This window comes from Felis catus, chromosome B1 (genome assembly GCF_018350175.1).
Source record: "Felis catus isolate Fca126 chromosome B1, F.catus_Fca126_mat1.0, whole genome shotgun sequence".
Taxonomy (NCBI): Eukaryota; Metazoa; Chordata; class Mammalia; order Carnivora; family Felidae; genus Felis; species Felis catus.
This window is the reverse complement of record NC_058371.1, coordinates 113,505,192-113,531,619: the sequence shown is the minus strand read 5'-3', so window position 1 is coordinate 113,531,619 and position 26,428 is coordinate 113,505,192. Positions and strand designations below refer to the sequence as shown.

The 26,428-nt window shown below is 37.5% G+C and overlaps 1 protein-coding gene across 5 annotated transcripts in view; it reads left to right on the top strand.

Moving 5' to 3' along the window:
* The window catches only part of SEC24B (SEC24 homolog B, COPII coat complex component), a 101,404-nt gene that overhangs the window by 1,112 nt on the left and 73,864 nt on the right, over positions 1-26,428 (top strand). For all 5 annotated transcript variants that reach the window (XM_045056015.1, XM_045056014.1, XM_045056013.1 and 2 more), the window contains exon 2: positions 22,438-23,187. In XM_045056015.1, coding sequence (XP_044911950.1) covers positions 22,438-23,187 — 750 coding nt within the window. The remainder of the gene's footprint in view (positions 1-22,437; positions 23,188-26,428) is intronic.

Here is a 26,428-nt window from a genome sequence, read left to right as displayed (position 1 = left end):
AGGCTTGATAGTATTTTAGATGAGAACTCTTGGAAGTAATGGAATACTTCAGAAAAAGTGCCCTGTGTTCATAAGAGAACAAAACTACACTAGTACACTGTACTAATACACTAGTACAAACGACTTTTGGATGGACCTGTTTTGTACAATTTGCTAATGAAAATGCATTGGGTTATGTCAGTTCAGCCAATATCTAGTTTTTACAGCTTATGCTTTTCTAACATGAAGATTACCGTTTATCCTGACAATCAGTGGTTGATGTCTTAGGCTTAGTAGCTTTTGGATCAACCATACTTGGCAATATTATATGCTTCCAATGGTCATTGTTTGCTGTCGTGGGTTTGAACGTGAACATTGTTGTAGGTTTTGTGTTCCTGTCCTGAACGTACATAAAGATATTTGTGAGCAGTTTTTTTCTTGTGAACTTAATATAAATTGTTTTTGTTTTGTTTTTGAACAGTTTTGTGTGTGAAGGAACTAGCACATGGCCATTTAAGAAGAGATCCCAAGTCTTTTAGAATATTGTAAACCCATGTTTAACAGTGATCCAAGGATTGCCTTTTCTTGATTCTGTGTAACATCATTACTGTGTTAGTGAATGATTTTTAAAGTGGGAGATATTGATCTTAGCCTTATAAGTTTTGTGAATGCTCAAGAAATGCCAGAATATCAATTGTAATGAGTGTAGTAAATATGTAAGATCGTTAGAAGCCAGATACGGATGATGCTTTGTTTCTACCATTTAACATAATTCATTAAAGCATTTGTGGAATGTTTAATACTTGGGTACTCAAGATTAGCCTAGTGGAAAGTGAATCATTGCCTTTGTCCTAAATTCACCTGTATTTTGGTGACATTCGACTTGGTGGTGACCTTGAGGGATTTGACAGGTATCGATAGGAAGGCAAGACTGTCTTGAGTCAGAGGTTACAGCAGGGACAAAAGTCTCAAATTGTGGAAGTGCACGGCATGTTTAGAAGAGAAGTTGTCAAGAGACAAGAAGTGTGCTGGGTAATAGGGAGAACCCAAAGCACTGAAGCTGAAAAGGATACTTAAAAAGGGGTCAGGTTGCAGAAAGGCCTAGAGTATCATTGCCAAAGAATTTGGAAATTAAGATAAAAAACTAGGCTAAGAGAGGAAATGGTAATAGTTCTCATCACAAGAAAAGAAAATCTGTAACTATGCATGGTGACAGATGTTAACCACTTATTGTAGTGATCATTTTGCAGTTTATACAAATACTGGATCATTCTGTTAGTCTACCGGAAGCTAATAGAGCATGTGTCCATTATACTTCAAAAAAATAAAGTAAAATAAAAAACTACAGTCAATTTTTTGTTGTTTTGGTGGAAGGAAGTAGCTTAAGTAGAGAAGTAGCAACATCAAATCTGTTGTTGTCTTTTTTTGCTAATCTTAGAAAAAAAACAATTTTTGCTACATTGTTTTGGCATTTGTAGATAAAGATTAAGCAATCCTTTGGGGTTTTGGTTCATTCTTTAGCCCTGCATGAAATAGTTTTCCTTTTAATTTGTCTGTATGGAATTCCAGGCATGATGAAAAAGAAACATGTCAGAAGTATGAGGATAGAACATTACAGGAGACAGAATTGTTAAACTGGAATGGTATCTATAGATCACTTATTTAGTGGTTATCCAGCCTTTTTAAAAAACATATTTATTGCTCTGAAGGAAATAGTGGATAGACCACTGATGGAAAAATCAGACAAAAGCAGAGCCGTTAGGATTAAAATAGAGGTGGATATTGACATGTTTTTGTAGTGCAGCCTGAACAACACCTAGTCCACTTCCCTAATTGTACAGAGGAAATTGAGATCTGGAAGGGTTAAGTGGGCATGTTTTTCACCAATTCCTGTGTAAACTTGGTGAGGGTAGCAGTTTTGTCTCCCTCATCACTGCTGTATATATTCAGGCCCTGGAACAAATAATGGGTATTCAGTAAACATTAGTTAAATCAACTCCAATTCAGTCTTCCTAATTCCAAGTCCAGTTCTCTTTCTATTAGAGACTGTAAAAAGTTTCTTTTTCAGAGACTTTTTTTTTTTTTTTGAAAGGGTAGGAAATAGGCAGAAAACGGAGTCTATCACTTTTGCTTTCTGGGTTTAACTGTTCACATGCTCTTTCCCACTTAACTTGAATATAATAGTTCGACTTGAGCTTGTGACATACTTGTCTTACACTTCCTTTTGTGGACTTGGATTTCTGTACTTCAGTTTTTCACTGATCAGCATATAGGCTTTTAGAATTATTTGTATTTCCATATGAGGTGTTAGTTGAATATTTTTCAACTTTTACTCTGCCTTTTCAGAGTCTTTCCAAAGTCTAGTCCTCAAAACCTGAAAGACTGGGTGAAATAATAATCCTGACAATAATGATGGGGTAACTCCAAAATTTCTCCCAACTGACCTACATTGAAAGGGGTAATTCAAAAGTTTTTTTTGAGGGCAGGCACCCAGATTTAAGAGTAAACCACTGCTGTTTAGTTCTACTTTGGGGAAGCAAATGGTGCTCATTTTCAAATGAAAATGTGTTTTCTTTCTTCCATATGCCTTTATTAGGAATGATACTGCTGGCAGTTTTATCATTTCAATTGCTAATAATGTGAGAAAGAGGAGATAGTAATGGGAATTATTGGACTCCATAATGGCATAAGCATACCGTTCACTCAGCAGTACTATCTGGTCAGTTACAGGAAACCCTTCAACTTTGAGAGCACATGCAAAATTTAAAATGATATAAAGCTCCCTAGTGTGTCTGAAGAAAGTTCTTGTTGATCAGAGCAGCATCTGTGTCTCAGGTTTCTACTCTTTATAGCTCAGCAGAAACATCAGGTCCTCTGGTAAAGATATTGGTATGGCACAATGTAACCATCTGGATACATAATTTCTTTCTAAACTGATTAATAGATAAGGATCTTAAAAATTATTCCTTATATGAACAGGTGTCTTTTATGTGGGTTTAAGTTTTATTTTTCGTTGCTGTATGTATTGCATTAGTTATTTGCAGTGTCTTTTCATTCCCACTGCAGTCCCTCCTCTCAGGTTTCTGAGATTGTATCTGTAATGATTTTTGTAAACCACATTCATTGCCACTGATGATAGCATTTGAGCTAACTTCATCTTTCTAATTATCTGTAAACCCTGAAGTATTAGATCCTTAAAAACATTGAAATAGAACAGATTTTTGAGCCAGTCTTCAGTGGACTTTCCTAGAAATGAGACCCTCATCTTAGCAGTGCACGTCAGAGCAGATCATGTTATATTCAGCCCTGGGAAAGCCACTCTTTCCAGTAGGCTAAGCATACTCAGAATTGCAGAAGGTGTGGGCTAGTAAAAAGTCGTTGGCTTTGATGCAGCTCAGGGTTTTGTAGAGATAATTACTTAACATCTCTGAGTTTCAGGGGATAATAATACCTTTCTTCTAGAGTTGTAGAGAGAGTTTTTTTAAATGAGTTACTATTTTTAAAGTACCTGGTGCTTAGCAAAATGAGATATTTAGCAAATGAGAGTCCCCTTCATTCCATTTCCTTCAGAACACCAGGATATAAATTCTTTGGATGGCAGAGACTGTATGAGTTTTCCTCATCATATTCTGCAGTAGGCACTCAACTGAGTAAGTGAACTTGGCTTCATATTCATTATTATTTTTGAAGACTGACCCCTGAAAGGATCTGTGTATGGCCAGCTCTCTCTTAAGGCTCAATCGCTGTTTCAGTCTTTTTATTATTTTCTTACACTGCTCAGCCAGGCCTTCTTTCCTCCAACAGATCTCCTCTTGAAAGGTTTCCTTTAATAGGCCATCTACCTCAGCTAGCTGGCTGCAGGAAGGTGGATTTAATTGGTGCTGAAAGCTGCTTGTGATAGGAACTGAGGAAAAGCAAGAGGAAATAGGGAGGCTAGAGGGAGTAGTAAAATGCTTCGCCTAGCCAAGCGAATGGCCAAGTCTTAACTTGCTTGTTTTTCTCAGTATTTCTGAGAAACAGGTATTGTGAAATGAGCTTTGGAACTTGCAATGCCTAGCTTCTTCACTATTTATCAACTGTTGGAATCTGTATACATTAGTGACCTTTCATATCCCCATTTGTCTGTAAAATGACAATAGTGACACTTCACAGGATTGTTGTGAGAATTATACAAGATGATGTAGAGAAAAGTAATGTGCCTGGCATAGAGTAGGTTCTCAACTGGTATTGGTTTTCTTTTGGTCCCTTTACTCTTAGTACTCATTATTGTGGCAGCCAAAGAGGGGAACTGATGTACTTAATGCAGTAAGATTTCATCCAAATGGTTACATAGGCCATGTCTGTGTAGACTGTCAGCCAGCAGTGACTGGGTCAGTTACTTTTGTAGCTATTAGCCTTCCATTAGAAAAGAGTAAACCAGGGTATACAGATGTGATTGGAATTACTCATTTTCTAAATCACTGGGGTTTCTAATTGCAGATTTCTGTAGGGGTGTGTGTGTCTTTATGTTTTTTATGTTTCTAAAAAATTTTTATTTTAGCAACATTATTGATACTCTACTGTCAGGAATCATATATTCAAAATATTTAGCAATCAGTGCTACATACACTGACGATGAAATGGATACTAGCCTTGATGCTAGAGCAGGATGGTGTTCATGAGGTCTTGAAGGTCTGGGGCAAGGAAACAGCATTGTGGGATACAACAGGGAAGCAGGGTCGGGGCTGTGTGACTATTTACCAACTGGTTCAGAAGTACTATAATATTTTAATAAGAATGGTTAAAATGCATGAGTGGCTGAATATTGACCTATTTCTTGGTAGTTTGGTGATGGATAAATGATGTTCTTATATCCTTATATCTGACTGTGCCCCTCACGTTAGTATGAATGTATCTTTATCAGATAGAGGAGCTTATATTTTGCTGACCTTGAGATTGTTTATAAGATAATGAAAAACTTGAATCTGACTTCTAAAATATATTGAAATTTGATTCAGGAAAAGACTAATGAAACAAAGACTCTTGATATTTAAAACGTTACTTTTTTGGCAAGGAAGAGGATGAGAAAACTCATTTATTTATCAACGTTTATCTATTTTTTTTTTGGGACAGAGAGAGACAGAGCATGAACGGGGGAGGGGCAGAGAGAGAGGGAGACACAGAATCGGAAACAGGCTCCAGGCTCCGAGCCATCAGCCCAGAGCCTGACGCGGGGCTCGAACTCACGGACCGCGAGATCGTGACCTGGCTGAAGTCGGACGCTTAACCGACTGCGCCACCCAGGCGCCCCGAGAACTCATTTATTTAAAGAGAGCTTATGATTAATTTTTTTGTTTAGTGACTAGACATCCGTAAAATATTTACCTTGTAAATTTGGATTCTTGTGTCTGGTTTGCTTACAGCAAGAATAGAATCAATTTTCCTTTGGTGGGAATCTAGTGTCTGGAAGGAGATTATGTCCCTGAGGCAGATGTATCATTTGGATAGATCTTGTGATAATTTAGTCTTGCCAAGAAGGATGTAGATGCTTATGGAAAACCAGAGGCCAGGAGCGCCTGGCTGGCCCAGTTGGTGAAACATGAGACTCTTGATCTCAGGGTTGTAAATTTGCACCCCAGGTTTGGTGTAGAGATTACTTAAAAATAAAATCTTTAAAATTTTATTTATCTTGTGATGATGTAGTCTTGCCAAGGAGAGCATAGATGCTTATAGAAAATCAAAGACTAGGGCTCCTGGCTGGCGCAGTTGGTGGATCATAAGACTCTTGATCTCAGGGTTGTGAGTTCGAGCCCCAGGTTTGGTGTAGAGATTATTTAAAAATAAAACCTTTAAAAGAGAAAACCAGAGACTGTATCTAACTGGTATATGATGATATCAGTCAGGTTGACCAGCTGAGCAGCTCCATTAAAAGGTATATAGACTGGGGCGCCTGGGTGGCTCAGGCAGTTAAGTGTCCAACTCTTGGTTTTGGCTCTTGGTCATGATCTCACAGTTTGTGAGTTTGAGTCCTGCATCATGCTCTGCACTGACAGTGCAGAACCTGCTTGGGATTCTCTCTCTCTCCCTCTCTCTCTCTCTCTCTCTCTCTCTCTCTCTCTCTGTGCCCATCCTCTGCTCACATTCTCTCAAAATAAATAAGAAACTAAAATTTAAAAAAGGTATATAGACTATTTCTTAAAAATCTTTTGTTTACTTCTCAGGTCAGATAGGTACCAGTGACTAGATAATGTGTTAGAATATATGTTCTTCTTTTATGCAGACATACCTCACTTGAGGCTAAGAATGTAGAAACTTTTCAGAGATTGTATATGTAACCTGAACTTCCCTGTTTTCAGTGATTTATTTGTTGATGCTCTTTTTGTGAGTCACTGTGTTAGGTTATTTGGTGGATGTAGTAAAATTATTTTATTTCATTGGTTCTAAGACACTTTTGTTTCACATTTTTATCTCTGAATTTGGGGGGCATCTTAGAATTGGTGGAATTTTAAAATTTGTTTTACTGGGTCGCCTGGGTGGCGCAGTCGGTTAAGCGTCCGACTTCAGCCAGGTCACGATCTCGCGGTCCGGGAGTTCGAGCCCTTGTCAGGCTCTGGGCTGATGGCTCGGAGCCTGGAGCCTGTTTCCGATTCTGTGTCTCCCTCTCTCTCTGCCCCTCCCCCGTTCATGCTCTGTCTCTCTCTGTCCCAAAAATAAATTAAAAAAAATAAAAAAAATAAAAACGTTGAAAATGTGTTTTACTAAAGTGATAGAAGTCATGATATAGTTGCGTGAAAACCTGCCATTAACAGCTGATGCAGTGAGCTGAATAATGGCCCCCTAGTATGTTTCCGTCCTAATTTTTGAAACCTTTGCAGCTGTGATTAAGAGTTGGGGATATTATCTTGGATCTGAGTGGGCCTGATATAATCACAACATCTGATTAGAGGGGACCTGGAGGAGTCAGCATCTAGAGGTGGGAGTAGTGTGCTTTGAAGATGGAAGAAAGGGCCATAAGCCAAGGAATGCAGGTGGCCACTAGAAGCTGAAAAAGGCAAGGAAATGGATTCCCTTCTTGGAGCCTCAGAAGGAACCATGTCTGCCCATGATCCTTTGACCTTAGCCCAGTGAACTGATTTTGGACTTCTGACCTCTAGAACTGTAAAATAATAAATTTGTGGTGTTTTAAGCCAGTTTGTGGTAATTTATTACAATAGCAGTAGAAGCTAATGCACCTGGTGAGTGTAAAAAGCAGCAGTATCAAAACACCTTAGATGTAATTAAATACTGTATATTATTACTTTCCTTTCGTTTCAAAGGCTGTTCTTCCATTTGAACTAATATAGCTATATTATCTATAATATAGATCTATATATAATATAGATCAAAAAACTTAGATACATGCATTTGTTCTTGTACTAGAGTATAATTTGCTTTATGTAGCGAAAGCTCTTAAAGTTTTGTGTTCTTTCTCTTTACTTACGTAGTCCTTCTTGATACATTGTGATGAGAGAAATGTCTGATACAGAAGTGTTTGATGATTATTTACTAGGCTTAATTTTTTCCCCAAAATGTAGGAATGATTTCCATGAGCCAGGCATTATGCTAAGCTTTAGGAATATGATAGAGCTGGGACCCAACTAGACTCAAATTTTTCACTTAGAGAGTTTACAGTTAGACAATTACAGTATCATGTGAAAAGTACTGTCATTGTGGTCCAAGATACTGTAGATGCACCGTTAAGTAGGCATTCACTTGCAGGGTTAGCAGATGTTTTCTGGAGGAAGAGTTGAACTGAGATCCGAAGAATTAGAGTTGGTCAGATGAAGGGGTAAGAGAGGATTTTTGATGGTTCCAGGTGGAGGGAAGAGCCTGTGTGAAGGGTCAGAGATGAGCAAGCATGGCTTGAGAAAAATTTAGTATGGTCAACGTGTGTATGGATCAGTGATTCTTGACCTTTTCATACTCATGGCTACCTTAGTGCTAAAGTTTTAGTTGGTGGCATTCTTGAAGAAATTAAACTTTGGACACTTCTAATTAAAAAAAAAGCAGGGGAATCTAGGTTGTTTAAGTGTCGGACTTCGGCTCAGGTAATGATCTCACAGTTTGTAAGTTTGAGCCCTGTTTGGGGCTCTGTGCTGACAGCTCAGAGCCCCCAGCTTCCTTTGGATTCTTTGCCTCCCTTTCTCTCTGACCCTCCCCCACTCTCACTCTGTCTCTCTCACGCTCAGAAATAAACATTAAAAAATTTTTATTAGAAAAAAGCAAATTTCAGAAAAATATCACATATTTATTTGATCCCCTTTACAAGGAAGGCAGCGTACCTATATTCTGCCCTAACCAACCTCTTCGATGACCTTTTGAAGCAAAGCTCTAGCACAGTCTTTCCTTATGTTGTGCTCTGGCTTTGCTCTCTACCAGGTCATCATTCTGTATCACTTCAACATAATGATAGGCACCTTTAGTGTAGCAAAATTTCATTTTCTTTATTGACCAGACCTCAGTAGACCCATGTGAATGCTTTGAATATAGCAGTATATTAGGGCACACCTGCTGAAAATCACAGTGAGAAGGAGTGGTGAGTGATAAAGTAGAAGTGAGCAGCAGTCAGGTCGTGCAGGGCCTTTGCATTCATTTTCTCTTTGCTGCTGCAACAAATTACCACAAATTGGCAGCATAAAATAACATGAATTCATCATCTGTAGGTTAAAAGTCTAACAAGGCTAAAATCAAGATCAGTAGGGCTGAATTCCCTCCTAGAGACTGTGGGAGAGAATCCATTTATTTGCCTTTTCCTGCTTTTAGAGGTGCCCACATTCCTTGGTTCATGGTCCCCTCTGTCTGCCTTCAGAGCTGGCAATATCTGGCTTCATCTCTGAAGAGTCTTCTGTGGTCACTTCTCCCTGCCTCTCCTCTGCCTCCCTCTTGTACTTTTAATTTTAAGGACTCTTGTGATTACACTGAGCTCATCTGGATAATCGAAGCTTTTCTCCCTATTTTAAGGTCAGATGATTAGCAGTCCTAATACAATCTGCAATGTCAGCTCCCTTTTGCCGTATAAGCTGTCATATTTACATGTTCCAGTGATTAGGTCATGGACATTTGGGGTCAGGGAGAGATTGCTGTGCTTTCCACTGTCTTATAGACCATATTAAAGGATTTGAACTTTTTATTAATGGCAAGAAAAACCATTAGAGGGGGGCCTGCTGGCTCTGTCGGTTAAGCCTCTGACTCTTGATTTCGACTCAGATTTCAGCACAGAGCCTGCTTGGCTTCTTCTCTTTCTGTCCTTCTTCCCCATCTCTTTCAAAATAAATAAACATTTTAAAAAATTAGAAAGCTTTAAACAAAGAAATAACATAATCAGATTTGATTTTTAGGAAAATCACTCTGGTTCTGTATGGTGCAGTCATTTGTCTAAAAAATAGTGTCATACAGTCAATTTAGTAAGTCATTTCCAGCACTTTTTCCCTTTGATGTTGTAAAAACTTATTTTGCAGTAATTTTAGATTTGTGGAAGTGATGCAAAGATAGTACAGAATGCAGTGTTCTTCACTCAGCTTCCTCTAAAGTCTTAACATCTTCCAAAACCGTGGTACCTTTATCAAAACTAGAAAATTAACATTGCTGACATACCATATTAGCTAAACTATAGATTTTACTTAGGAGCGCCTGGGTGGCTCAGTCGGTTAAGCATCCGACATCGGCTCAGGTCATGATCTCTCAGTTTGTGGGTTCGAGCCTCACGTTGGGTTCTGTACTGACAGCTCAGAGCCTGGAGCCTGCTTCAAAATCTGTGTCTCCCTCTCTCTGCCCCTCCCTCACGTGTGCTCTGTCCCTCTCTCTCAAAAATATAAACTTTAAAAAATTTTTTTGAAAACTATAGATTTTATTTCTATTTTCCCACTGTTTTTTTTTTTTTTTTTTCCTGTTCCTGAATACAGTTCAGGATATCATACTGCTTTAAGTGTCATGTCTCCTTAGTCTCCTCTGATCTGTGACAGTTTCTTAGCCTTTTTGTTTGTTTTTTAGGACTTTGACAGGACTGGTTAATTATTTTGTAGACAGTTCCTCACTTTGCTGATGCTTTCTCATGATTAAGTGAGGGTGAATTCTTAAGACTGTCAGTTTACTGGGGCACGTGGGTGGCTTAGTCAGTTAAGCATCTGACTTCAGCTCACATCATGATCTCATGGTTTGTGAGTTCAAGCCCGTGTCTGACTCTTTGCTGACAACGCAGAGCTTTGGACTCTCTCTCTCTGTCCCTCCTCTGCTCATTCTCTCTCCCTCTCGCTTTCTCTGAAAAGTAAATAAACTTAAAAAAAAATAATTTATGACTTTTTAGAAAGAATACCACAGAGGTGAAGTGCCCTTCTTATCACATTGTATTAGGGATCAGATGATATCTGATCATGTTAACCTTGGGCACTTGATTGAAGGAATGTCTTAGCCCCGTCAAAATGTCATAGACTGTGTGGCTTAAACCGTAGCCATTTATTTTCTCACAGTGTTGGAGTCCAGAAGTCTGAGATTAGAGTGACAGCATAGTTGGGTTCTGGTGAAGACCCTCTTCCTTGCTGTTGTGCTTACATGGCTTTTCTGCATGCATGTGGAGAGAGAGGGATTTCTTCTTCTTACAAGAAAACTAATTCCATCATGAGAGTCCTTCCTACCATTGTCACCTAATCTAAACCTAATTACCTCCCAAAGACCCCATCTTACGACCATCGAATTGGGGTTAGAGCTTCAACATATGTATTGGGGGGTGTGTGTGTGCATTTAGTCTATAACGGGCTGCCAGGTTCCTCCACTGCAAAATTATTTTTTTTTCCCTACTCTGTTTGTTAGGAGTTACTTAACTCCAGCCCACATTCAACAGAAAGTAAGTTGAGAATTCAGCTCCACCTCCTACAGTGAGGTATATCAAATAATTTGTGAGCACATGCTGAAGTCATCACAGTAATTCAAATATTCTTCGGGAAATACTTGATTCCTGTTTCTCCTTAAAGTTTGGCCCACTAATTTTAGCATTCCTCAGTGGCTTGCACCTGCAGTGATTTTTACTGTGGAATTCTGATGGTAATTTTCTCTTTTGCTCATTTATTCTACATTTATTATTTGAACTATTTCTGTAAGGAAGACACCCCTTTTCTCCCATTTTAAAATGTATGCAGTCATTTATTTATATCATTATAGACTCATGAATATTTACTTTATTCTTTGGATTATAATCTAGAACTATCACTATTTATATTTGTTGCTCGAGTTGTTTTGAGTTTTGGCCACTGGGAACTCTTTCAGGTTGGCTCCAGTGTCCCTTTACCTCCATCCTTTTGTCTTTTGACTGCTTCCTTACTTTCTGACACTACAAGGTACTCTACTCTGCACTTGCCCTATCCCAACACTGGAATCAGTCCTTTGTCCAAGGAGCCCTACTTCCTTTTGTTGGGGCATGGTTTTTAGAAACCAAGACCTGGGCCCTGGAGGTGCTCATAGCTACTGGGGTGTCACTGCTTATAGGCTTTCTCAGTAGACAGAGTTAGGAGATATTTATGTATATACTTAATTATGTATGTAAACATCTCTATAATTACATCTGTGCCTATTCATCTGTGTATATATTACCTAAGTATCCTTCACTCAGGTTATCATACATGTAATGCAGTTAGACTGATCTGTCACAGTCTTCATTCTGTCCTAGATTATCTTGACATTCTGGATGTCGTTTTACAATTTGCAGATGGTAAAACTTGCTTTTGTTCTTTGTGGTGTACAGCTCTATGAGTTTTGGCAAATCCGTGCAGTCAAGTATCTACCACCACCGCAGTATCATAGAGAACAGTTCCATTACTATAAAAAATGTCTTCATGTAGTCCCCTGGTAATCATCATCTCTTCCTCCACCAGCCCTGACAACCATTGCTCTGTTCTACATTTCTGTCATTCTGCTTTTCCAGAATGTCGTATAAATAGAGCCATAAAATATGTCTCTTGGGTCTGGTTTCTTTCACTGAGTTACATTCATTTCTGCTGTTGCATGAATCGGTTGTCTGTTCCCTTTTATTGCTGTGTACTTTTCTATGGTATGTGTATACTAGGATTGTTTAACCATCCTCTTGTTGAATATCTTGATTGTTTCTAGTTCTTGGTGATTGTGAATAAAGCTGCTGTAAACATTCATATACTAGTTTTTGTGTGAACGCAGGTTTTCTGCTCACATAGGTAAATATATGGGAGTAGCACTGCTGGGTCGAATGGTAACTACAGTTGACCCTGAACAACTCAGGATTGAACTGCATGAATCCACTTATATGCAGATTTTTTTCTATAAATACAGTAAAGTACTCTTAGTGTGACCTCTTCCTTATGATTTTCTTAGTAACACTTTGTTTTCTATACCTTACTTCATTGTAAGAATACAGTATATAGTACGTATAACATATAAAACATGTGTTAAGCAACTGTTTATGTTATCGGTAAGGCCTCCAGTCAGTAGTAGGCTATTAGTTAAGTTTTAGGGAAGTCAAAAGTTATCCTTACTTTCAGCTGCACAGGGAGTTCATGCCCCTAACCTCTGCATTGTTCAAGGGTCAGCTGTATATATTTAACTTTACTAGGACTTGCCAAACTGTTTTCCAAGGTGGCAAAATAGTACTATTTTCTGTTCCCTCCAGCAATGAGTGAGAGTTCCTTTTGCACCACATCTTTCCCAACATTTGATATTTTTATTTTTTTGTTGTTGTTTTAGTCATTACAGTGGCTATGTAGTGATATTTCATGGTTTAATTTGCATTTCCCTAATGATTTATGATGAGCAGCTTAATGTTTATTGCCATCCATATATCTTCTTTGGTGATTATTTTCAGACCTTTTACCAGTTTTTTTGGTTGGGTTGTCTGTTTTCTTACCGTTGGATTTGAAGAATTCTTAATAAATTCTGGATATGAGGCTTTTATTAGGCATGTGATTTGTAAATATTATCTCCTCATCCATAGCTTTCTTATAATTCTCTTGGTGCTTTTTGTAGAGTAAAATTTTTAATTTGATGAAGTCTCTTTTCTCAGTATTTTCTGTTCCTGATCATGCTTTTTAGTGTCATAGGTTAAGAACTTATTGCTAATCTCATATTTATCTATATATTCTAAATTTTCTCCTAGAAGTTTTCAAATTTTACATTTAGATCTGTGATTCATTTTGACTTAAGTTTTGAGACCTTAGACGTGTTGAGGTTCATTTTTTTGAGGTTCATTTTTTGAATGTGGACTATGACAGCACCATTTGTTGAAAAGATTATGTTTACTTCATTGAATTGCCTTGACATCTTCGTCAAAAATCTGTTGGCTTATGTTTTTGTGGCTCTATTTCTAGATTTTTTATTGTGTTCTGTGTATCTGTCCTTTCTCTGGTACCACACTTTCTTGATTATTGTAGCATATAAAGCAACCCTTGAAATTGGGTAATGTGAGTCCTCCAAATGTTCTTTTTCAAAGTTTTTGGGTTTTTTTTTTTTCGTGTTTTAGTACCTTTGCCTTTCCATAGAAATTTCAGAATCAGCTTGTTGATATTTATTAAAAAACTATTGGTATTTTTATTGGCATTGCATCAAACCTAAAGATAAAGACTGAGATAATTTATATCTTAATTGCAAGTCTTCCAGCCCACAAACATGGTATATTAGTCCTCCCATTTATGTAAAGAAATCCTTGATTTCTTTCAACAGTGTTTTGTCATTTTCAGCATATAGATCCTTTACATATTTTATTAGACTTATATTTTAAGTACTTCTTTGTGATATTATAAATAGTATTTATTTATGTATTTGTTTATTTTGAGAGAGAGCATGCACACGTACTTGAGCAGGGGAGGGGCAGAGAGAGAGGGAGAGAATCCACGCAGACAGCACAGAGCCTGATTCTGTGCCACAAACCAGGATATCATGACCTGAGCCAAAGTCAAGAGTTGGACATTCAACCAACTGAGCCATTTAGATGTTTGGTTTTGTTTTTTATTTTAATTTTAAATCCTATTTGTTCATTATTGTTTTTTGTTTTTTTTTTTAATTTTTTTTTTCAACGTTTTTTATTTATTTTTGGGACAGAGAGAGACAGAGCATGAATGGGGGAGGGGCAGAGAGAGAGGGAGACACAGAATCGGAAACAGGCTCCAGGCTCCGAGCCATCAGCCCAGAACCCGATGCGGGGCTCGAACTCACAGACTGTGAGATCGTGACCTGGCTGAAGTCAGACGCTTAACCGACTGCGCCACCCAGGCGCCCCCGTTCATTATTGTTTTGAGGAATGCATTTGACTCTTACATGTTGACCTTGTATCTTGTGACTTTGATAAACTCACTTATTTTCTTTCTTTTTTAAAGATTCTTCAGATTTTTCTACACAGTCCTGTCATTCTGCAAATATAGTTTTATTTCTTCTTTTCCAATCTGTATGCCATTTCTTTGTCTTTTTTTTTTTTTTTTTGCGTTTTTAAAGTATCTAGTAAATCCTGAACATTGTTGAATAAGGGAATGGCTTTTATTTTTTTACTATGAGTGCATGGTAGTGAAGAATACAGTACTTACTAGAGTTGCTTGGTGCCACTGCTTTACTTTATGCCACAGGGCCAGTATGGTACCCATCATTGCTTCTGTGCCATTAGTACAAATGTCAACACAGCAAAGAAGGCAAATACCATTTTAGTACTCTTATGAACATAGTTTCTAACTATGGATCCCCCATGAGTCTCCAGTATTACCAGGGTTCTGTGTACTACACTTTGAGAACTGCTGTTCTATACCCTTACTGTACAAGTTTCCCAGGTCTGCTGTAACAAAATCCTACCAACTGGGTGGCTTAAAACAAATTTGTTCTCTCCCGGTCCTGGAGACTGGAAGTCTGAAGTTAAGGTGTCGCCAAGGCCATATTCTCTCTGTAGACTCTAGGGGAGAATCTTTTTCTTGCCTCTTCTAACTTTTGTTTGACAGTTGACGTTCCTTGTGGCTGCATCACTCTGCTTTACCTTCTCATTGCCTTTTCTTCAATGTGTATCTTCTATTTACGTGCATCTTATAAAGTTACATGTGGTTGCGTTCAGGACCCACTTAATCTCAAGACCCTTAACTTAATCTTGTCTTTTGTCATAAAATGTAATAGTTATTCTTTTCCCTATAAGATCATTTTCACACATTCTGGGGATTAGGATGTGGATATATCTTTTGGGAGGCCGTTGTTCAACCTTATTGTTTACATAAATGTTAGACTGCTTCATCTTGTTCCACAGGTTTCTTAAATTTTCCTTATGTTTTCTGTTTTTAATTACATCATTTTATTTATTTATTACTATTTTGTTTCAACTAAGCTCTACACCCAATGTGGGGCTTGAACTCACAACCCCGAGATCAAGAGTCACGTAACGCTGACTGAGCCACCCAGGTGCCTCAAATTTGGATCACTTTATTGACCAGTCTTTAGATTCATTGATTCTTTCTTCCACTATGCTGTTGAGGCTATCTAGTATATTTATTTCAGCTTTATTCTGAATATTTTCATTTTCAAAATAGTTTTCATTTCTCATTTTATATTATCAGTTCAGTTACTGATTTTTTTTTCAATTCTTTGAATATATTTTCTTCCTTCTTTTGAACATATTTACAGTAGCTGCTTTAAAACCTTTGTCTGCTAAATTCAACTTCTGGGACAACTTTGATTCTGGTCTCTGCTGGGTTTTTTACTGGGCATCTCAATGTTTCTCCTGTGTCTGTCTATACAGTTAGGCTGCTAACTAGGGACTTTGCCCAACTATTGTAACTGATAGGAAATTACTTTCAGAAGAGTAAAATGAATGAACACACAGACTTAACCTACAAATATATTTATTATCATATTGTTTAATATTTTTAAAATATGGAAAACAACCTAAATGGCTATTAATAGAGAAGTGATTAAAATATGGTAAATCTATGTAATGGTATGCTATAATTCTATGTAATTATATAGATTCTAATTTATAGATTCTATGAATCTATGTAATGGTATATTATAATGGTATGTTATAATGTAAATGTATGTTATAATTCTACTTTTGCTTAACTAAATTAGATATATCCTAAAAGAAATTAGTGGGTAGTTATACATCAGAATATTAATAGCAGTTATCTCAGGTAGTAAGATAATGGATGATATTTTGTTTGATAATTTTCTGTACTCCTTTTTGCAATTATTGTATATCACATTTGTAATAAGAAAAACACTCCTAGAGTTATTTTTCAAAATTTTGACTATCTACATATATAACTAATTTATCCTTTCATCCACAACCTTTGTCTCTCTCCATTTTAGTAGTTATAAAATACCAGCAGTCTTTTCATATATGCTACAGAACCATTTTGAATTCACAAAGAAAGATGCACATCTAAATAATCCCAGAAAACCAGTTATTTCTCTGTCTTTTTTTTAAATTAGTAGCATTAATGAAATTTGGTAGTACCTAAAAATACTTTTGTAATTAATATTTCTACTGATGTCCAATTTAAATGTTTAGGCCTAGGGGCGCCTGGGTGGCTCAGTCGGGTAAGCGTCCGACTTCAGCTCAGGTCATGATCTCACAGTCCGTGAGTTCGAGCCCGTGTTGGGCTCTGTGCTGACAGCTCAGAGCCTGGAGCCTGCTTCAGATTCTGTGTCTCCCTGTCTTTCTGCCCCTCCCCTGCTCATGCTCTGTCTCTGTCTCAAAAATAAATAAAAACATTAAAAAAATAAATATTTAGGCCTAGGTTGAAAGCATTCCATATATGCTGACATTAATTCACCTTTTCTCTTTGTATTTTTCTGTCTTATAGTTGTATTCAGTAGGAGTCTAATGCAATCTGCATATGTAATTTTAAATTGTCTGGAAGTCATATTAAAATAGCTGAAATAAATACAGTCAATTTCAGTTTATCCAGTTATCACAATATATAAAAGGTTGTTATTTTCACATGTGTTCATGTTCAGTATTAAAAAGTTACTGAGAGGGGCACCCTGAGTGGCTCAGCTGGTTAAGCATCCAACTCTTAATCTTGCTCAGATGGATGATCTCACAGTTCATGAGATCCAGCCCTGAGCTGGTCTGACAGCACGGAGCCTGCTTGGGATTCATTCATAGTCATTCTCTCTCTCTCTCTCTCTCTCTCTCTCTCTCTCTCTCTCTCTCTCTCTCTCTCTCATGCACTCACTCTATCAAAAAAATAAACAAACTTTAAAAAGATAAAAAATTAAAAGTTACTGAGCTATCTTACTTTTTTCATATCATTTCTTTAAAATTGAGTGTGTGTTTTATACTTTTTTTTTTACAAAGTTTTTTTTTTTTTAATGTTTTATTTACTTTTAAGACAGAGAGAGACAGAGCATGAGCATGAGTGGGGATGGGGCAGAGAGAGAGGGAGACACAGAATCCGAAGCAGGCTCCAGGTTCTGAGCTGTGAGCACAGAGCCCAACGCGGGGCTCGAACCCAAGAACTGTGAGATCATGACCTGAGCTGAAATTGGACGCTTAACCAGCTGAACCACCCACGTGCCCCTGAGTGTGTGTTTTATACTTAAAGCACCTTCAATTCAGATTAGCTGTGTTCTAGTACTCGATAACCATGTGTCGCTAGTGGCTACCGTATGGGGTAATGCAGGTCTGTCACATGTGCCTATGATTCCAGTTGTTTTTACCTCTCCTAGTAAACCTAGTTTTCAGCCCTTAGGTTTTTTTTTTTTCATTCTTTCCTAGTGTACCTGATTCAACTCTTTTTCTATATTTTACATAAGCTTTACAGCTCTCAAGTAAAATGTTATCTACAAAGGAACTATTTTTCTAATGGAATAGGACTACTTAGTGCATTCTGTACATATGTACACATAATTATGTTTAACTGATTTAAAGATAACATGTTCTTTTGTAAGAATTATTGAAACTGTGATGTCTGGACTTTTAAGAATATAGTACATTTTTATGTTAAGTAAAGTTGGGTGTAGTTCAGTTTTAGAATCTGGATTCTGAATTTTTAAAAATAGTAATTAGTTGCTGTGTCAGTTGCTATTGCTATATAACAAATTATTCCAAAACTTAACAGTCGAAAACAACTATTTTATTATGCTCACAGATTTTGTTGATCAGGAATTTGCACAGGGCAGAGTCAGGATGACTTTTCTCTGCTCTATGATATCTAGGGCCTCAGCTTGGAAGACTCAAAGGTGTTTTGATGACTGGAGTTTAGAATGATCTGGAAGGCTCATTTATTCACATGTCTGGCACCTGGGCTAGAATGACTCAAAAACTTGGGAGTTCAAACCTGGGTGCCTAAATGTGACCTCTCCATGTGGTTTGACTCCCCCAGACCATGGCAGCTGTGGAATAACTGGACTTCCTGCGCAGCTAGCTACTCAGGGATCCACATGCACATGTTCCTTCAAACAACGTAGAAACTGAATTGTCTCTGATCAAGCAGGGAAGTCACACGGCTTCGCTTCTGCCATTCTTTATTGGTGGAAGCTATTAAAAGCCTGCTCGAATTCAAAGGAAGTAGACAGATTTCACCCTTTAATCAGAATAGTATCAAAGAATTTTGGGACCACGTTTTAAAACTGCCACAGTTGCTGAGGGAATTATAGGAAATACAGGCAAATGCAAATGCTAATACTACTGAAATTTCGATAATTTACAGATTTTGTTAAAAATAAAAGAGCATAGGTGTGTGTAACCTCTGTATTTGTAATATTTGTCAGGTTCAGTTTTTAGTATGTGTAGAAGAAATGAAACTTTAATATTAGTTTTGGTATTATATCCTACTACAGTTAGTAGAATTATCTAATACATTTTAAAGTTGAAGAGGAATGCCTGGGTGGCTCAGTGAGTTAAGCGTCTGACTTCAGGTAATGATCTCGCTGTTCATGAGTTCAAGCCCGGTATCAGGCTCTGTGCTGACAAGGCAGCTCAGAGCCTGGAGCCTGCTTCAGATTCTGTGTCTCCTTCTCTCTCTGCCCCTCCCCTGCTCATGCTCTGTCTCTTTCTCTCTCTCAAAAATAATAAAAACATTTAAAAAATAAATTTGAAGAAAATACTGTCTCTCTCAAAAAAATAAGTAAATAAATAATTTTTTTAAAAAAGGGCACCTGGGTGGCTCAGTTGGTTAAGCGTCCAACTCTTGATTTCAAGGTCATGATTTCATAGTTCAAGGTCATGATTTCATAGTTCATGACTTAGAGCCCCACATCCGGCTCCGTGTTGATATTGATAGTGTAAGGCCTGCTTGGGATTTCTCTCTCTCTCTCTCTCTCTCTCTCTCTCTCTCTCTCTCTCTCTCTCTCTCTCTCCCCCTCCCCCCTCCCCCTCTCTCTCCCTCTCTCTCCCTCTCCTCCTCCCCCCCTCCCCGCCCAGTTCTTCCCCCCACTTATGCGTGCTCACACTCTAAATAAATAATTAAAATTGAAGAAAATGTGTTTCTTGTTAGGTCACAGTAAGATGAAATTTTTAAAAATATTTTGTCCTGGATACCATTTTCTTTTCATTTAAGCTGATCTTATGTTTATTTATTTTTTTAAGTAATCTTTTGAAAATTGATTTAAAATATTTGAAAGGAAGCATTTTACTTCCAAAGGAGTCTTGATTCATTTATCATTTGAACCAGATTATCTTTACATACTTTTCATATATTCATAACATTTGGATCTTGATATTGAATAAGGATTGGTAAGCATCAACATATAATTAGCTATTCACACCTTCACATCCCCTCAAAGTAACTTTCTTTGGTGGGCTGAGAAGTGAAAAAGGTTTCCTCTAGTAGGTAGTTCACTTCTGGTAAACATAAGCATGTACAACATTCCTGTTAGCTTTAAAAGAATGGCTTTTGAATAGCTTGGACATACATTCTCTTGATTGATAATGCCTTACCAGTATAGAGTTTAGTCGTTTTTTTTTGTTTTTTCTTTTTGCCTAATTTGTAAAGTAGGTATAATTACAACTGTTTACTTCAAAGGACAATGAATGGCACATGATGTAATATGTTTAATAATACTTGTAATATTAATAAAAGAGCACTGGGTGTTATATATAAGTGGTGAATCACTAAATTCTATTCCTGAAATTACTGCACTGAATGTTAACTAACTTGGATTTAAATTTTAAAAAAGTTAATAAAAGTAATACTGAGGTTAATGTTAATTTGAATGGTATTGATACAAAATATATTCTGTAGTGATCAAAAATATGAATATATGTCAATGGAAATATTAAAAGTATTAGAGGAGGGACGCCTGGGTGGCTCAGTCACTTGAACTTTGACTTCAGCTTAGGTCGTGATCTCGAGGTCTGTGATTTCAAGCCCGCCTCGGGCTCTGTGCTGACAGCTCAGAGCCTGGAGCCTGCTTCAGATTCTGTGTATCCCTCTCTCTCTGCCCCTCTCCCGCTCATGCTCTGTCTCTTTCTCTGTCAAAAAAATAAATAAACATTAAAAAAAATTTTTTTTAAGTAGTAGAGGAAAACACAGGTATATATTTTTATACTATTAGAATGGGGCTCTATTAAATATGACTTAAAAATTTATCAAGCATGAAAGAAAGATTTTACTATATAATAATAGAGAAACTATAGCAAAGGGCGCCATGAACAAAGTCAAAAAACAGTAACCCAAGGGAAACAGTAACCCAAGGGAAAACAATTTTTTTGAATGTTATTTTTCAAGAGAGAGAGAGAGAGCGTGAGAAGGGGAGGGGCAGAAAAAGAGGAGACATTGAACCTGAAGCAGGCTCCAGGCTCTGAGCTGTCAGCCCAGCCCGATGTGGAGCTCGAACCCATGGACTGCGAGATCATGACCTGAGCTAAAGTCGGACACTTAACCAACGCTTAACTGACTGAGCCACCCAGGTGCCCTGGTTAAACTTCTTAATATACAAGAACACTTATAAATCATTATGGAAAGCACAACCCTGTGACAAAAGGACAAATAACAGAGAAAGACACCTAAGTAGCTAAGAAATACTTGGAAAGATTCTCAGCATTACTCAAAGTTAAGTATGCAACCTGAAATGTTCTCAGGTTGGCAAGATTGAAATGTTAGTGTTGGGAAGATGAGGCATTCTTAAGCATTATTCATAGGAAGTATAAATTGATAGACTTTTTGAAGAGATTTGGCAGTAATGGTCAATTTTAAAAGTACAAACCCTTTGAACCTCCAGATTCATCACAGAGGTTGACCTCATAAATATAAATTAGTTTACTCCCTGAAATAAATATTCATCAAAGGAGATTTAGTGAATAATATTACATCTCCGTAATGAAATACTATATAGATTTTTAGAAGAATAGTGAAGATTTATATATGCTAACACAGAAGGATATTCAGTATATTTAGTAAAAAAAGCAAATTACAGAACTGTGTCATGAAAGATACGGAAGAAACCATTAAGTATAGCTACATGCTGGGGCGCCTGGGTGGTGCAGTTGGTTAAGCGTCCGACTTCAGCCAGGTCACGATCTCGCGGTCCGGGAGTTCGAGCCCCGCGTCAGGCTCTGGGCTGATGGCTCAGAGCCTGGAGCCTGTTTCCGATTCTGTGTCTCCCTCTCTTTCTGCCCCTCCCCCGTTCATGCTCTGTCTCTCTCTGTCCCAAAAATAAATAAAAACGTTGAAAAAAAAAAAAAAAAGTATAGCTACATGTAGGAAGAAGGATATCAGCTACCAGGAAAAGGAGTGGTACTTTTTATTTTATATTCTTCACTGTTTGAAAAGAATTTTTTTTTACAATGGGTATCTAGTGTTAGTTTTTTAGTTAAAAAAACAAAAAAAAGCTAATAAAAAACGTTTGTACTTCTTCCATACTGGGAATGGTAGTTATCTATTGCTGTCTAACAAAACACTCCAAAATTTAGCAACTTAAACAACAAATATTTAATCTCATCATTTCTGAAGGACATGAACTTGGGAGCAGCTGGGTAGTTTCTGGCTTTGGATGTCATGAGATTGTAGTCAAGCTGTCATTTGGAGCTGTAGTTTTCTCAAGACTCTACTGAGTATGAAGGATCTGTTTCTCAACTCACTGATGTGGTTGTTGGCAGGCCCCAGTTTCCCCTTGGCTGTTGGGCACAGAGTTCAGTACCTTACCTCATGGGTTTTTCCATAGGCTCCTCACAATTCCGCAGCTTTGTTCAAACTTAATGATCTAAGAGAAAGCTAGCACTCAAGATTAGGCTAATCTTGGACGCGATAAATCATTACCTCTGCTTAATGTGCTATTGGTCACGCAGATCAGTCTTAGTATATTGTGGGAGGATGTGAATTCACACCCAAGGGTATCAATACCACGAGGTAGAGATCACTGGGGGCCATCTTGGAGGCTAGCTACCACAGTGGGTCATAATAGTATATCTTTTGTGACAATTTGGGATTATGGCAATATTTACGTGGGAACTGTGTTTAAAAACTAGTATCTCCTTGCCAATCCCTATAAATGTTTGCTTTTCTTTTTCAGGTCCAGCACAGAATCAAATGCATGTTCCATCAGGGTATGGATTGCATCCTCAAAACTATATTGCTCCCTCAGGACATTATCCTCAAGGACCTGGGAAAATGACCTCATTGCCATTGGATAGCCAATGTGGTGATTACTACTCTGGTCTCTATATTGTACCGACACAAAATGTGGTGACTCCTAACACAGCAAACCAACAACCAGGAGCACAGCAGATGTATGGCAGGGGTCCTCCTGCTCCTCATATTGTAGGATCCACTCCGGGACCTTTCCAGGGTGCCACTTCATCAGCATCCCATTTGCATACGAGTGCCTCCCAGCCGTACTCCCCTTTTGTGAATCACTACAGTAGTCCAGCCATGTACTCTGCCAACTCTTCTGTTGCTTCTCAGGGATTTCCCTCTACTTGTGGTCACTATGCTATGTCAACTGTTTCTAATGCTGCGTATCCTAGTGTTTCATATCCCTCTCTGCCTGCTGGTGATCCATATGGGCAACAAATGTTTACCTCACAGAATGCTCCGACTGTCCGGCCGGTTAGAGATAATTCATTTTCTGGTCACAGTACAGCTATCAGTCATTCATCACCGCTTCCACCTCCACCATCACACCAGTACCACCAGCAGCAGAGTCTTTCAGGATGCAGTACTCTCTCGTGGTCAGCTTCCGGCCTTCCATCAACCCAAGATAATCTCCTCCGAAACCACAGTGGCTCCCTGGCTACAGCCAACAGCAACCCAACAAATACTGGTAGGTTGAATGAAAAGTACACCAAAGCATGGCTGAAAATCAGTGCATTTCCAGTCAGGTTTTTATTTGCATGAAGGTTAAAGATAATATTGCCTAATGGAAAAATTGGAAATTAGCTCACCTTTGCAGTTTATTTGCCTTATTTATTGTGTACTTTGCAACATTTCCCCGAACCTTTTCCTTCACCTATTCACAATCAGCCACCCAACCGTCTACCATACATAGGTGTGTTCTTTGTCATGATTGGGATCTCAGGCAATGTTTATTGATACATTTTATGCCTCTGCAATAGTTGTCTTTAGTATGAATTAGGTCTAGGGCAAAATAGGATCCATTTGGATTTATGCTTTGTTAGCCACTACTTTCTTTTTTATACCGCTCAACCTTGGGACAGTTACTATTTCAGCCAGAGCCCTACTCACTATAGAATACCACACCGGTTTCCCAAGTGAAGCCCTGTTAGCAATGCTCATAGAAAAAATATATATGTATGTAATATGTCAGAATACATACTAAAGCTTATGTTTTCTATTCCCTATTGGTAAATTAGGATGAAGGATGGGGAAGAGGAAGAAAGATACATGAAGAATACTCTTGTAGTCTTTCTAACCATCCTAAATCAAGATATGGTTAAATTTATTAGTTTGAAAATTACGTACATGTCATTTTAGTGTGGGGTTTCCATAGGATATACTCATTTTAATTCAACTTGTGAGCTTGAACTTCACAAAATATGCTCTTGAACTGAATGAAAATGTATGTAAACAATGAGAACTGGTCAAGATGTGGTAGTTTTCTGAACAGTATCTTTAAATTGTATATCAGAGTCCAAAGAGCCATCGTTTAAAGATGATGTAGAAAAGTATCCTTCCCTGGACAATTAGATTATTTAAAATTAGATACTTTGGAATATTATGTCTGAACTATATACTTGAGATCATCTGTTCTTTCACTGCTGTGTTGTGTAAAAACACTTTTGGCTGTAAGCAACTAATAGTGGTTTAAACAAAAGTGGTATTTTTCTCAGATAACAAGAAGTCTAGGTAGATATAGTGGATCCAGATGTCCTCAGTGTCTTTTCTGCCGTCCTTTGCACATTGGCGTATAGAAACAGTTGAACTTCTGTATCTGTAGACATCTAGTCTTGGTTAAAAGCAGAAAGAAGGGAGAGGAAAGAAGATAGGGTGGTGGTACTGACAGACTTTTTATATCATTTGCCATAGCTGTTTTAAGACAGTCCCTAATTTTAGGGAGGATTGGAAAATGAACATTTAGCTTTGTAGCCTTCATGGTAGAAGCAGGTGAGAAAGAAATGTGTGGGTATCAACTAGGCCTTGGGTAAGTCAACGTAGAGCATCTCTCACAGCTCTCAAATCTGGCTGTGCACCAGGTCCCCTTGCACAGATTGTGATCTTCAACCCTACCTACTGAGCTAGAAGAGAATCTTCAGTATAGTCTGTGGAATCTATATTTCTGATTTGACCTCATGACGCCTAGTACAAGATTCAAATGCAAATTCTATTTCTTTTTGTTTTACAAATGAGGAAAGCTATCCAAGTTGGATTTTGCCTTCCGTGGGTAATTAATGCTAGAAACAGAGTTTGTCCCGGAGCTCAGTTTCTTTGACTCTCAGCCTTCCCTCCTCAGAACCAGGGCTTTCTGTCCCCTAGAAATTGTTTTCTTTCTCTCTTCTTTCAGCAGTCCTTTTACAGATCAGCTTATCCTAAGGTCCCTCTGACTTAAGGATTTTGTGACTTTCGGGACAAAAAAAGAAGAAATACAGGTAATTCCTATCTTATTTCTGAGATGGGAATGGGACCCTGGATGGAACCAATTATACTGAGATACAGGGTCAGGGAAATACGGGGCCACTTGGCCAATGAATAGAACACCTAATTGTAAAGAGCTATCGCTGAAAAAAATATTGAATAAAGAATAATTACAAAACTACCTTCTTTTTGAATAATAATTAGTCCTTTACATAGAGAGATGGGGTATGAGAGATGACCATGAAAGTCATAAAAATATAATTTGAGAAGTTAATTCATGTCAAATAGGATTTTGTTTTGGTTTTTTTTGCCTTTAGATTGGTAAGTTACTTTTTAATTCTAGTTCGGAACTTGACAAATATATCTCAGGTTAATTGGATACTTGTTCTTCCCCATTTCAAAAGAAATAAAGAGGTTATTTTTGAAACCTACTTTGAAATGAAATATTACAGAAGTTCGCAGACTTTCTCAGGTTGAATCGATATGTATCAATATTTCTTTTCGTGGCGCCCCAAGCAATGTAGTAGTAAAAGTTCATAAGGTATTTGGCAGATATCACTGTTTCTCTTAGAAATTTAAAACATCCTTTGGTAAGTTTTTATAGTGAAAAATTAACAAATACACATAGGAAGAGTTCAGATATAGATAGAATGAAAACTAAAAGTTTACTACCATTAGAAATTTTGGCCATTAATTTCCAGAGATAATCACAGTTAGCAGTTTTTTTTGTGAATCCTTCCAGAAATCCTCTACACGTATACAAATGTTCTATATTAGAGGTATCATAAGCACATACATACACATTTAAAGTTAATCATTAAATACTAAGGAATTATTTTGTATGATACACTAAATAACATGAAACTTGAAATTTGTAAATTTTTGGTTAATTTATGTTACTTTTACTAAATAAAACCCATTTAATCCTAATATATAAATGTACTATATTGGAATGGAATAAACTACATTCATTTTTTAAAAAATAAGGGAGCCTGGGTGGCTCAGTCAGTTAAGCGTCCAACTTCGGCTCAGGTCATGATCTCGCAGTCCGTGGGTTCGAGCCCTGTGCTGACAGCTCAGAGCCTGGAGCCTGTTTTGGATTCTGTGTCTCCCTCTTTCTCTGACCCTCCCATGTTCATGCTCTGTCTCTGTCTCAAAAATAAATAAATGTTTAAAAAAAAATTTGTTTTAAATAAAAAATAAATAACTAAATAAAACATCCCTTAGAACCCTGTAAATTTTTGCAAGGGTGACTTGTGTGCTTAGGTACCAGTTTTGGGAACCATGGGAATATTGATTTAAATTTCCTAGAAAGACAGGAAACTTTTTTTAATTGTTTTGGTCACACTTATACAATATTATTAAATTAGAATGATAATCTTAGGTATTAAATATAGTTTTGTGTGAAATTCATGGAATAATTGACTAAAATGATTGCATTTTTTTATTGATTATACTAGTTTCATTTTAGG